Raw genomic sequence first — 14,275 nt, 5'->3', positions numbered from 1 at the left:
GCCCTATACTATTATACCCATTTTACAAATAAGGAAAGACAAGCACAAAAATAAAGAAATTTGTACAAGAGCAAATCATAGGGAGCAAACCTGGGATAGAGACCCAGGTGTCTAAAGCTTAAGCATCATGATATGCTATGTCCTAATATCCCTTGGAGTCTTTCTTGATATCATGCTCTATTTAAAAAGTTTTGTTGTTTCCATGTTATGAAGAAACATGCTCAGCAGGGTCAAGAACTTTCTTGATCAAGGTCACAGAGCAAGCATAGAAAAAGTACCTTTGGGTATCTGAGTGACCACCTTAAAGGGGAAGAGGACTGATCACGGATAACTTCATCCATCCTCAAGAAACAATAAGACCCGTGGGCTGGATCATCAGTCATGAGTCCACTTAATTCTAGCCTGTCCATAAAATGGGCTTAAGGCATGAGATGGAATTTCTGAGCCAATTCTCCCCATCATTACACAAAATAAGGGACTAAAATGGGAACTCCCTGGTCAATCAAGGTCACTAAAAGATTTTGTCAGTTCCTTCCCCATTTTCCCACTGACAGACCACTGAGACAGTCTTCTCAAAAAGACAAAAACAGGTTTGACTTCTTCTCTGACAGGATGGAAGCATCCTGTCCAAGTGATGGCTTACCTGGCCAGAATGATTAGATCCAGCAAGGATGAAAGGGTGCCTCCAAATCCCTACCCTATGTGCATTTTCCTTGGTACCTGGCTCCAGGAGACTTCACCTACCCAGTCTGGTCTCAGGACCTATCACCTTGAGATCTGAACACCCTGCCTCAAGAACCCAGTGCTCTATGAGGGCATTCTTAAAACATTACAACTCTCAGTAGCTGAGATCATCCCATGCCAAGGACTGCTTTTGAGTGCTTCAACTCTCAAGGAGGTTAAGAGTCAGAGCTAAAGCTGGCACAGTCTTTTGAGTATTTCAGTCTGTCACCTCTGGTTGCTGCTGACAAGTTCAGTAAGCTCAGCAGATAGAAGCCCTCATTATTTGGCCAACTTGGCTTTGAAGTCTCTGAGGACTTTGCAAAATCCCAGATGTCCTATATGGGAAAAGAGCAGCCAAATGACTCAGGCTGCCTATTTAAAACCTGCAATATGGTTCAAATGTCCTTTGTGAGGAATGATTATGTGCTGAACTGTGCTCCACTCCCCCAGATTCGTGATGAAGTTCTAACCAGCAGTACTTCAGAATATGCCTGTATTTGGAAATGGGGTCTTCAATGAGGTTAAGAAAGGTTAAATGAGGTCAATGGGATGGGCCCCAATCCAATAAATTGGGAGTCCTAAGAAAAGTGATTCAGACACCTAAATAGAAGAAAGACTGTGGAAACATGTGGAAAACACGCCAGGTATAAGCCAAGAAAAGGAAAACTGACCCTGATCACACCCTGATCTTGGACTCCACAACTGTAAGGTAATATGTTTCCACTTCTTAAGCCACCTGTTAGTGTGCTTTATTACAGCAGCCCTGGTGAACTACTACAGGGATGTTACATTCCAGTCAGAGAAGTCTGATGGCCCACAGTTCAGAACACTCATGGCTTTGATCATCCTCTCCTTGCAAGGTCAAGATATGAGTCCAGTAACTCACTCCTGAAATGGTCAAGTAATTTTTGAGGGTTTTCCTCAAAGCTCATTGTGTTCTTTAGAGCTCTCCTTCACAGGATCTACCTGGCTTCCTCCTGAGTCAGCAGAGAGAATACTTAAATCCCCTGGGAAACTTTCAATGCCAAAGCTCAGGTCCCAGATTGCAGAGATTCTGATTAATGGGAGACACAGAATTTGTTTTACTTAAAGCTCCTCAAGTGGTTCTAATGTGCATCCACAACTAAGCATGCTGCTTTAGGGCTTAAACCACAAATTTATAAAATGTGGCCTAGCTGAGTATGGTAGGCTGAATAATGGTGCCTATATTCATCAGTTTTTTTTTTTTTTTGTAGCTGTATGGAATACATGTGAAAATAATTTAAGAGGAAAAGTTTATTACAGCTCATGGTTTTAATCCACAGTCACTTGGCTCTGTTTCTTTTGAGTCTGTGGTGAGGCAGAACATCATGGCTGGGAGCACCTGGTGGAGAAGACGGTGGAAGAAATCTGTTCACCTCATGGCTACCAGGAAGCCAAAAGGAGAGTGAAGGTCCTGGGTCCCAAAATCCCCTTCAATGACCTAATTTCCTTCTACTAGGCCCATCTCCTACAGGTTCTACCACCTTCCAATAGTACCACAGGCTGGTGCCCAAGCCTTTAAAATATGGGTCTTTGGGGAACATTTAAGATCCAGATCTTAATATAAATAGATCCTATTTATATTCAAATTCTCAGAATCTATGCATGTTAAATGATTAAATTAAGAACCATGAGATGGGGAGATTATGTTGGATTATTTGAATGGGCACTAAATGTAATCAGGAAAAAGAGCCTCATAAAAGTGAGGCTGAGTCAAATGATGGTGGCGGGATCACAGGAGCAGAGGGAGAGAAAAGAGGATGTGATTCCGGTGCCCTTAAGCCAAGCCAGGCTGATGTCTTCAGAAGTCGGGAAAAGCAAGCAACTGGACTGTCCTTTAGATCCTCCAAGAAGAGCCAACAAATGCTTGATTTTAGCCTCGTTAGACTCATTTTGGATTTCCGGCATCCATAGGAAGGCACTCAGTCTGAGACAGGTGCTACAGCAGCTATAGGAAAGCAACACAGAATAAGACTTGCCATAAGAGACTATTAGAATGCAGTTGTCCACCCTTTCCAAAGCTCCAGGGTCAGTGGGCATTTAACATCCTGGGTTTGTTAAAGTCCTATATTTCTAGTTCCGCAAGACTGGGGCAGGGCCCAAGAATTTGCATTTGTAACATCACCAAGTAAGGCAGATGCTTAGAGAACCACTGGTTTAGATGCCTCTGAGGTGCAGACTAGAATATGGGGATTACAATCACAGTTAAGGATCCAGGGTCCACTGCATGCAAGTATTTATGCTATGTTTCTTCATCTTCCTTATCTATGAGGGTCAGATTTCTACTTAATCTATAGAAGTATCATGAGAGTCAAATGAAACACCACATTAGCATCAGTTACTGTTTCAGTACACCTTACTAGCCCTGGCAACACACAAAATCAATCTAAACTTCCTCAAAGCAAAAAATTCCTGTATCTCTGTTTTTCTCCGCTGGTCAGTACACAAACCTGGCTGCTCCCATCTCTCCTCACCAGGTGGAATGCAGCACACAGGTCTTCAACCCAGTATCAAGTGGCTCTCCTGGGGGTGTCTGGAAACATGGGACATTTGTGGCTGTCACAGGGATTGCAGGGAGTGCTGCTGGCATTTGAGCAGGGGTGTGTTAAGGATGTGCTCTATGTTCTTCAATGTCCAGGGATGTCTGATAAAACAACTGTCCTGCCCCAAATGCCATAGTGTCCCTAGGCAAAAAAAAAAAAAATGAAGGCTTGGTGGTAATTTGATTTTCACCAAAGGCTTATGGGCTGAACCCCAGTTTTGGAGCACCATACAGGGACTTTTAGTCTGAAGTCCTCCACTGGCCACACTTGAGAAAGCCCAAAGTAGTTTTCAAGGCTCATTCTTCACTGACTTGCTGTCTTCTTTCATGTCATTGTGTTTTTGGCTTACTCCCTGCCTATAATGGGACAGATATGTCTGTTGGGAACAGTGAATAAATCATTGCTTCGAATTATTGAGACGCTCATGCTGGGAATCTTTTGGTATGATTGCACGAATGGTGTGACTCTACATTGTGTACAACCAGAGAAATGAAAAGTTGTGCTTCATTTGTGGAAAAAAAAAGAAAGAAAGAAAGAAAAGAAAATAGTGCCAAGAGAAAAAGTTGTGCTCCATTTGTGGAAAAAAAGAAAGAAAGAAAAAAAAAATAGTGCCAAGAGAAACGCCCATTTCCAGGTGACTCAGCACTGTTGATAGGGAGAATTCCATGCCTGTCATGGAATGTACTAGTTCAAAAGCCTTGAATTCAAATCCCAGCTGCCCGGAGGTAGAAGATGTGGGTGCAAACTGATAACCCAACTAAGCTGTTTTGCTCACAAACTTAATCCCTTTGATGTTTATACCTATATAATAAACACAGAGACTCTTGCTCTTTGTTAAGCCAGACTCCACCAGAGCTGGTGTACCCACCATATCCTGCTTCCACTTATAATTGAGTCCTTGTCTTTATTTTTATAATTTCAAATTTTCCTAATCTGACCCACACCTGTGTTCGGAGAACTGTTCACTCGCTGTGCAGGTCACTGTGAAACATATTCCCTCCCTGTCACAGCAAAAAAGATTAACACATTATTTTTTAATTTCCCAGAGTGAAAGTTGGGCAGTTGCAGAGAAGTCACAGCCCACTAAAATACCTTAGAACACCCTCTCCCTGAATGAATGGCAAAGACCTGTTTGGCCTTTTGCCTGGTCAGTTATCATCTGCTGTGGCTGAAGCTGGAGGACAATGTCTCCCTGAGGTCCCCCTGGATAATGCCAGGCGTTAATCCCATGGACGCCTCTGTTCTTGACTGCCCACCTGTTATCCTCACCCACTGCATGAACCATACCCAACTACAGTGAACCATTAGACTATCCAATTACTTTTCTTCTCTGGGGCGTCCTCCGTCCCTCAACCCAACATCACTCTGCACCCACTTTATTCCTATAGCAAAGGCCCCTTGGCATCATATGTCCCAGCCTGCTAACCACCAGTAGTACATCAGATGAAGGAATCCTATATTCACCCTCCTTGCTTCAAAGAATCACTCATGGTTCCTTCCCATCTCTGTTTGAAAATGATCGCCAGCATTACCATCATTTGGGTTCCCCAGGTGGGAAACAGAAATCCTCCTGTTCCTTTGTTGCAGTCCCATATCTTGCCAACCTCTGTTCTACGACTTCTGTGGCCACCACCCCCCGACTTGGGCACTAGTGCCGCAGCATCTGGCCTGATCTAGCTCTTTCCCTATACAGGCTACTCAATACACAGCAGCCAAGTAATCACTTAAAAATGTAAATCAGATCCTACCTCTCTGCTCAGAACCTTTTAATGGTTCCCAGAATATTTATAATCAAATCCAAATCATGGTATGTATGGAAGGCTAAATAAGCTGCACCCAGTCAATTCTCAACATGCACCAGCACCGAGATTTCTATTCTAGGACTCCATCTCACTTCTGCCTCAGACCTTGGTTTTAGCTGTTTTGATCCCTATCTTTGCTCAGGTCTTCACATGATTATCCTCATTTTGTCTAGCCACTTATATTTAATCTGCTCAAGCTGCAATAACAAAATTTAGACTGGGTGGCTTATAAGCAACAGATATCTATTTCTCACAGTCTGCAAGCCAGAAATCCAAGATGAAGGCAGATTCAGTGCTTGGAGAGAACCCGTTCTGGTTCATAGTTGAGACCTTGCATGGTAGAAGGGGATAAGGTTTAGCTTTCTGGAGCCTCTTTCAAAAAAGCACTATTCATTGGGTATGGTGGTACACACCTGTTATAACAGCTGCTTAGGGAAATTGAGGCAGGAGGATTGCAAGTTCAAAGCCAGCCTCACAAACTTAGCAAGACCTTGTCTCAAAATAAAATATAAAACAGGCTGGGGATGTGACTTAGTAGTTAAGTGCCCCTGGGTTCAATCCCTGGTTATCCCCACCTCCAAAGAACTACTCACAGGCATGATGGCTCTACCTTAACACTAATCACTCCCCCAAAGCCCACCTCCTAGTACCTTCACACTGGCAATTAGGTTTCAACATATAAAATTGGGGGAGACCACTACACAGCTTAGAATCTGCTTTCCTAGAGGTCTTTTTTGACCCCATCACTCTGTTTCACTCTCATGTTGGCTGGCCTTCTACCTCCACTACCAGATAAGCTTGAAGAAAAGCGGGACACTGTCTTACTCAAAGATGTACCCCCACTGCCTGGCAGATATTCAGTACATACTTTTGCACAAAATTCTGCCAATAGACAGCTAGATTTGAATAATATACAAGTATCACATTTCCAGCCCCAATCTGATGATCTAACAGACCCTCTTAAACCAAGGTGACTGAATTTAAGCTCTAATCATTGGTAATAGTTGTAATTTACAAAAGGAGGGACTAGGGCTGGCATTAACGGAGTACGCAGAACTGGGCTCAATGTGTTAAATGTTACTGTGCTTAAATCCAACACCTCTCAAAGTAGTATGTCTAGTGCTTCTCTGACAGCCAAGGACCCTAAGGGTAAGATTCTGAGGAAGAAGTGTTAGGACCTTCTGGGATATGGGCTGGGCTTCTGGCCTTCATAATTCTTTCCTCCCCTCTCTGCCTTGAGTTAAGCTGCAACACCCTCATCCCTACACCTCCAATCAAACTGCTATTTAAATGACCAGATGAAATGATGGCAGTAAGTCAGGCCACATGTCAGCTGCCAGTGATGTCAATGAGGGCTCAGACACACAACTGTGCTTCCACATCAGACTTGGAGAGTGTGTTCAGTGGGTTCAGGGAGGATGGGCTGCAATTCCCCTTTCTAAGGTTGGATGCCCTTCTGAAGACTCACAATAAAACAGGGCATAGAAATATTTCAGAAATGCCTCACATCCACTTGGCTCTGGGCCCAATTCTACCATTATCTAGGCCCTGCTGTGTAATTCTGGACACCTTAGTTGATCTTTGACACCTGCAAAAGAGTTAGTATGCCATAGAAGGAAAAGTGCTGCTACTATTACACCACAATGGAGAGAATATGGTTCTTACCAGCTGTTTTGCTCTGGACATGGGTACCTTTATGTTTTCTACACAGAATGCTGCCTTAGCAATCTAGGGGGATGTGATGCTGGCAACATGGATTGTCAGTGATGAAGCTGTCACTTACCCTAGTTCCCTACTGGGGTAATCATATATATATATTTATTTATTTTACTCGATGGAGAAACCTCATCTAAGCAAAACACTGGCTTGCAACAACCTGGTCTATAAGATGCAGAAATGCTGCAAATGTCTTGTGGGTAGGGGGTCCCAGGAAGGAGATACTGTTCTCTTTCCCTACTGAAGCAAAACACAGAAACAATACACAAGGACAGTTTTACTCAAAATATTACTGTCTTGTTAGCCTGGATGCTGTCCATATAATCTGCTTATTTAAACAGTGTACACTTTGACTCTCCCATGTTCTAGCTTCACAAAGAGAAATCAGCAGACAGGCCTAGCACCATTTGTACCTCTTAATTTGATGTCCAGCAGCTTGCCAAGAACAAAAATATACATCATGCAATATTTACATCAGGGTTTAAATCACATTGCCCATTCTGCACTTAAATGCACTGCATTATTTTATAGGAAAACCGGCAAGGAGAATGCTAACCGGATTAAAGTGAAGCTGTTTTAAGTAAGATCTCTCTTTTTGTTGGTGCTTTAAATTCCCGTAGGAGAAAACTGTGGCCTAATGATACCAAACATAGTTTAATTCAAAATTAATTTAAGCTCTCCCACTTATACACATTACTATTTAATAAGTTTACACCATGTGCAAAACATAATACCAACACACTAATTTCTGCAGTGAAACCTGCACTACATAGATAGTTACTTTAGGAAACTTACATACTTTGCACATGAGTTTCTGCCTTCTTCCCTCTTATTGGCCTGGGAAACCTCTCAAAGTGTGCCGTCTATAAAACACACAAAAAGTTACACATATAATTTTGACTACAACACCCTCACCCACTCCTCTCCTTGTGTTTCATAAACACTGCAAAGGCCTAATATACCAATCCCTCTGGCTGAATACCAACTGATCCCAGAGAAGTGCTTTTTCCCAGGAGAGCTGCACACAAGTGCAGGGAACCAAGAAATGCTTGGAGAAGAAAGCGGACCTTGTGCATCATGGACAAGAAATTTCTAAAAGTGAACCAAGTTAACCGTGTTCTTGGCCAATAATAAGAGTCTAGAAAAGGTCTTAAGTTTTATCATAGAATTTTCTCTGTGTACTGTAATTCTACTAACTCTCCACCAAAGAGGAAAGAAGTGTTTAAAGCCCCAAAGAAGCTTACTGCAACTCTCAAAAGTCACGCCTTTTTCTGGCCAGAGCTTCCTACCACGCTTTGACCCCACGTGCCCAGACCTCTGAGGATCTGGGGCCCAAAGAATCTAAGCTCTTAACTTTCCAGATTGCAAACGAAGCAGTTTCAAGTCAGAGGTCTCCAAAGCAAGAGCGGCCCTAGGGAAGAGACGCCTTTAGTGTACTTAAAGAAAAGTCTCAGAACTCTACAGCATTGCGCTAGGGGAAAACTTCACCAAGGAGAAAGTTAAGTTTGTAAGAAAAAGAAGCCAGAAGCTTGCAAAAGAGCAGGTACGCAGCTCTTCCACGTGGGCCGAGGACAGTGAGCGGAGTCAAGAAAGCGGAAGCGCGAATCCCGCATGGCATGGGGCGACAGTCGCAGCAGCTGCAGGCGCCTGGCCACATGGGGGAAACGGCCAGCTGTAGCCAGCACACCTCAACGAGAAGGGAGTGGTGCCTGAGAAGGGCAGCAGCGCAGGCGAAACCTAAGGCCACCCACTGCCCCTCTAAAAATGACTTGCCACCGCCCTGCAGGGTGCGGTGCAGACAAGCCCCAAGGTTGGGGAGGGGAATGCAGCTAATCCCTCAGGTTGGAGGTGAGAAGGTGTGCACCCCTCCCGGAGGGCCGCGCCCCAGCTCCTCCCCGCCGCGGCACCGCTGCACTGGCAGAGCGCACAGACCAGAGGTGCGGTTCCCAGGAGCGGAGCGAGAGGTTACCGGTCAAGGCGAACCAAAGCCACCGGGCAGGCTGACCTCACCTTCACCGCAGTGGTAGCAGCGCCCGAGGCCATGTCTGTGCTGCAATGGGCGAACGTGCTGGGCCCAGACGCGGCTGCCGGGCCAAACACACAGCGCGGGAGTGAGCACGGCGGAGTCCGGGGGTGGGCCTTGACTCCTCCTCTTCCTCCCTGGGACAGCTGGATTGGCTGCGCCCGTGGGCTCTCCCCCGCCACCCCCCTCCTCAAATCAAGGTTCCCGCGTCCCGCCCCTTCTGCAGACCTTTCCGGTTTTCCGGTTTTCCTTTCTTCATCTCCCGCTGTAACGGGTTCCTGATAGTGGTAGGAACGGAACGCCTGATGGTAGGAACGGAACGCCTGATGGGAAACTTCTATTGTTCCAGACTCTCTGCTTTGTACTTAAATCAGCCCCTTAACTTTCACCAGAACCCTACGAGAAGAGCAGTACTCCCACGTCGGCCCAGTACAGATGCCTGGACGCCCCGGCTGCGTTCCAGAAGTTCTCGCGGGAGGGAGAATCCTCCGGAGGAGGGAACTAGCTTGCTGAGATTGCCTCCAGCGCTCTTGTGGGGCTGGCGGGGGCCGGGGGCGTGGTCTGCTCTTCCGGCCGTGTTAAACCAGCCCTTCAATTCCTGGGGGGATTGACCCACACCTCAGGGATAACCAGAGACTGAGTAACATGCTATTGATTTACAAATTATGATTTATTCATCTTAATTTGAAGGGAGGCTTTCAAGGGCTCCGACTGGCTCCCAGCCTGGTTCAACCATGCAAAGGCCATTTTTAACCCTATCTACGCTGAAGCCGCATCCAATACACCTAGATTCTGAATTTGGACAGTCGTTGCCTTCATTCAACCCTGGCAGGACGCCACTCCCAACCTCCTCACCCCCCAGCCCCAGCTGGTGAGACTTCCATTGGGATTATCTCTCACTTTCTAAGCTCCTATCCCTTCCCTCCTAGGGTAATCCTATAGATAGATAGATAGATAGAGAGAGAGAGAGAGAGAGAGAGAGAGAGAGAGAGAGAGAGAGAGAGAGAGAAACTTCTCCTAAGCAAAACACTGGCTGGCAGTGATCTTAAGAGTGGTCTCTGAAATGCAGAAATGCTGCATATATCTCATGGGTAGGGGGTCCGAGAGAGGAGATACTGTTCTCTTTCCCTACTGCAGCAAAACATAGAACCAATACAAAAGGAGAGTTTTACTCAAAATATCACTATCTTGTTAGCCTGGATGCTGTCCATATAATCTGCTTATTTAAATAGTATACACATTGACTCTCCCATTATTTGCTTTAGCTCTAAGTTTTCTCACAATATTAAGTTTTCTTCTGCTACAATTATCTATTTCTTTTAGGTCATAAAATGAAATAGCAAAAGAAGTACAAGTAGATAAGGTGCTTCTTTGGAAGGACAGAAGGCTAGGAGTTCTTCATGCATGAAGAGAAAGTAGTTTTCTGGGGGCCTTTTTGAGTGTTTGAAGTCCACACTCAGGGAGAGATCATTGCAGGGCACACAGAGTGTAATGGGTTTTATGGCTGCTTCTTCAGTAGGGGATCTTGACCAGCATGTATGCTTTGACATGACCAGTAAGGCCAGTTTCTGCTCTAAATCCCCTGCTGAAAGTTAGACACTATAAACAAGTTACACCTTGTAAGTATGAAAACATCCCTCAACAGAGAAGGAATTAAAAGCCTGGAGGGGATTTGCCTGGACTTCTGGACTTTTCTGCTGTAATTTGCAGGTCAGGCTCAAGTATTTGCTTTTGAACACATGATGTTTGCTAAGATAAAACTCCCTAGTCTGGTCTGGTTCTCTGGGTGATAAAATTTGCAAGCCATTTCTGAGAAGAAATTAGCATTTCTAGACAAAGCTTAAGCACTTTTCTGTCTTCAGAAATCAGTTACCCATCCACCAGCTGATTGTTAGGCACTATTTTGTTCTTTGTGTATGAGGATGCATAAGTTAAGAAAAAAATTAGCCCACCTCCCAAGGGGATCCCAGCAGTTTTCATCAGTGTGACTTAGGAGAACAAAGCATGCAAATACTAGAAAGCTCAAGACTGGTCAACTATTGGTGATTTGAAACTACAGCAACAACTATAGAGTTCTTTAAATAAAATAATTCATTTTTAGAAGAGTATGTTAAATTTTCAGAAGGTTAAACATAACAATATTCAAATATACAGTCTGCCTGTGTCAGATCTATTTAACTCATGAATAAAAGAAACAGCAAAATGACAAAGCTGATTATTCAAAGTAATAACAAACTGAAACAGTGCACAGAAAAGAGAATACTGGAATAAGACTGAAAAGTCAGAAACAAAATTGGGTTTGTACTTTACAAGTCAATAAAACTATCTTATGGAGTTCTTTCCTAGATATCCTTTGCATCTCTAACTGAGGAGGGGAACTGACATAAATTTCCTACAGGGTAATACCTCATATCACAGACTTAGAATGCTTACCAGTAAGAAACAGTAAAACAAGTTACATTCCTTAAGAAAGGGGTTGGCAAATCTTGCCTACCAAGAAGCAAACATTGAGAAGTCCCAGAAGTTCAAAAGCATAGGGAATACCTAATAAAATGAACATGGCTGTAATCTAGTGCAAGTTTATGGATGCTAAAATTGAATTTCACATATGACAAAATATTATTTTTCTGATTTTTTTTCTCCAACCTTGGAGAATTAGAAAAAACTACTTTTAGCTTGAAGCTACATATGAAAACTGATGGAGCACTGGATTTGGCTTTTGGTTTCAGGCCCTTGTTTGCCACTGAGGGTGTGTTTGATTTTTTTTTACAGTATTTTGTGTTGCTCAGGCTGGACTTAAACTTGTGTTTCTCCTACCTCAACCTCCGGAGTTCCTGGGATTACAGGTGTGCACCACTAACCTGGATACAGAGAGCATCTGAACCAGATGGTCGATGGGCATGCTTTTTGGAGAGTCTTTGGTGTGGCAATTTGAAAATGTAGATGATAGTATTTTTGCCCTACTCTCAAGAATTGGATCTTTATTTATTTATTTATTTTTCATTAACAAGCCTAGAATAAAAGGAGGGCAAAATTTCAGATATTTATATTATGGCTTAGGTATGAGGTGTCCCCCTAAAACTCCTGTATTAATACAAAATGATTACATTATGATACCTGTAACCTAATCAGTCTAATCTAGATTGAATGGACTGAGTGCTAACTGTAGACAAGTGGGTTGTGGCTGGAGGAGGTGGGTCCCTGGTAGCATGTCAGAGATTTAGCCAAGAAGAACTACACCTCTGAAACTTTGAGCCAAAGTAAACTTTTCCTCTTCTAATTGTGCTTGTCAGGTGGTTTAGTTGCAGCAATGCAAAGCTGACTCAAACAATCAGTGATCTCTTTTTGATTGGTATGGGGAATCTTCAATAAAACAAGAGAAGTCTCAAAGATCTATCTGTGAAAGTCATATCTTGCTCTACTGTTTGATTCTTATCCCATAACTTTGTCTTTCTTAACCTGTAAACTCACATTCCTGAACATATTTCTAAAGAAGTCCCCAGGCCACCTCATAACAACTCTGTTTAGGAAGCTGTACAAATATTTCAGTGGCTTTCCCTTTTAAAAAATAATCTTTTACACAGGTCTCTCCAACCTCCAGCTGTCAGTCAACAAGCTACCGAGATGGTGTGATCTATGGTGTCTAGATCAAGTCTTGAGCAATGGTCCTTCAGTGTCCCATTAAGATGTATAGAGAGTGTACAGAATATGGTATATGGAGAAAAGCTACAGAACTTACATTTTTAAACATGAATAACTTATATACTATTTTTGAAGACTTCTCCAAACTATTCCAGGATTAACACATAGTCATAAAATGTGTGAAATGTGACACCTTGCTAACCACTTTTTAGCTTTCCCACTGAATCACTGGATCAGTACTAGAGATCACTTAGATTGCACATAATTTGGATTTATTGATGTCAAATCTTGCCTACCCTCTACTTGCTATAGAATAATGCTGTACATTAACAAACATGTTTTGGTTGCCAGATGATATCTATCCTCAAATCCCAGAATTCTTACATCTTTTAAAGTAGGGTTTTTTTTAAGAGAAGCAGAGGACAAGCAAATTTCCTTTTTTTTTTTTTAAAGAGAGAGTGAGAGAAGAGAGAGAGAGAATTTTTTAATATTTATTTTTTATTTTTTGGCGGTCACAACATCTTTGTATGTGGTGCTGAGGATTGAACCCGGGCCGCATGCATGCTAGGTGAGCGCCCTACTGCTTGAGCCACATCCCTAGCCCCTAAAATAGGTTTTAGTATTTCTATTTTAGGGTAATCAAAGGGCAAGATAAAGCCCCAAATCTTACATCTTCCTCCATAAAGAATGGTATGTTCAATCTTCAGTGAAGAGACATGATTCCTACTCTCTGTGCTCTGTATAAAGAGAGATATTATGAAACAATGTGGCCAGGGTGAACTTAGAGACTGAAAGTGCTGAGCAGTGCACCTTTTCCAGGTTCTGGGGTTCAAGGTGTTAGAAGAGTAGCCAGTTGTAGAGGTAATGGCAAGATATAAGAAGGGAACAGCTATATTAAGCAGATAATCAGAATAGGGGGGAAGGTTCCTGTGTATTGGGACCATGGCTGGTAGGGCTTGGGATGAGGGGAAGACCATAACCTGGGATCTGATTTTTGAGGTTGGAAGTTGGAGGTCGGAGGTTGGTAAATCAAAGCTACAAGGCTATCAGAGAAGGGTAGGGCCAGATGACGGAGACCCCACAATAGCATTGTTGTTATAGAGATCATGGAAGCAAACCCACCTGGAATTGACAGGGAGAGATCAGGGGAATGCCACTCTTTATCATAGTCCTGTGTTAAAGTGAATGGAAGAATATTAACCTCTCCGTGAGAGATGGAGAGGGAGATGATAGACTAGATTCCACTAAAGGGCAGAAGATGAAAAAGGTGACCCAGAATGAAGATAGGGTTGCGGAGGAGCTTGTTACTAGTCAAACACTTTGTGATGAATTTCTGAAGAACAGTTCCTTGTAAATTGGAGTGGGAAGAGGACAGAGTGTAGGGAAAATGGAAGGGAAGCATCTTATTTTCCTTGATGTACTTGTTTATTTTAATTGACAAATAATAATTTTACATATTTATGGAGAAAATGTGATACTATGATATAAATATGTATGTTCATTGTATAATGATTAAATGAAGCTAATAGCAATATCTATCACCTCACATTTTGTCAGTTTCTTTTAATGCTAACACCATACTGTTTTGATTACTATAGATTTGTAGTATATTTTAAAGTCAGGTAATGTGATGGTCCAAGCTTTGTTCTTGCTTAAGATTTTTTTTTTTTTGGCTATTCAAGGTATTTTATGATTCTATATAGATTTTAGGAATATTTTTCTGCTTCTGTGAAGAATGACATTAGTATTTTGCAAGGGATTACAATGAGTTTGTAGAATGTCTTGGGTAGTATAAACATTTTAAC

The 14,275-nt window shown here is 42.8% G+C and overlaps 1 protein-coding gene and 1 long non-coding RNA gene across 3 annotated transcripts in view; one reads left to right on the top strand and one right to left on the bottom strand.

Annotated features, from left to right (window-relative positions):
- Positions 1 to 14,275, bottom strand: part of Mtap (methylthioadenosine phosphorylase) — a 71,092-nt gene that overhangs the window by 30,841 nt on the left and 25,976 nt on the right. The window contains exon 1 of one of the 2 annotated variants that reach the window (XM_005335917.5): positions 8,816 to 9,047. The exons of the other annotated variant lie outside the window; for it this stretch is intronic. Within the exon in view, the coding sequence (XP_005335974.1) occupies positions 8,816 to 8,848 (33 nt within the window). The 5' untranslated portion in view covers positions 8,849 to 9,047. Of the gene's footprint in view, positions 1 to 8,815; positions 9,048 to 14,275 lie in introns of those variants that run through there. 2 annotated transcript variants of the gene reach the window in all.
- LOC144377296 (uncharacterized) lies at positions 9,009 to 11,162 on the top strand. Its single transcript, XR_013438145.1, has 2 exons — positions 9,009 to 9,136; positions 9,221 to 11,162. It is a non-coding gene; the product is annotated as an uncharacterized LOC144377296 (long non-coding RNA).

Source organism: Ictidomys tridecemlineatus, chromosome 4 (genome assembly GCF_052094955.1).
Source record: "Ictidomys tridecemlineatus isolate mIctTri1 chromosome 4, mIctTri1.hap1, whole genome shotgun sequence".
Lineage (NCBI taxonomy): Eukaryota > Metazoa > Chordata > Mammalia > Rodentia > Sciuridae > Ictidomys > Ictidomys tridecemlineatus.
The sequence above is the reverse complement of the archived record's forward strand: the minus strand, read 5'-3'. Positions and strand labels throughout refer to the sequence as shown.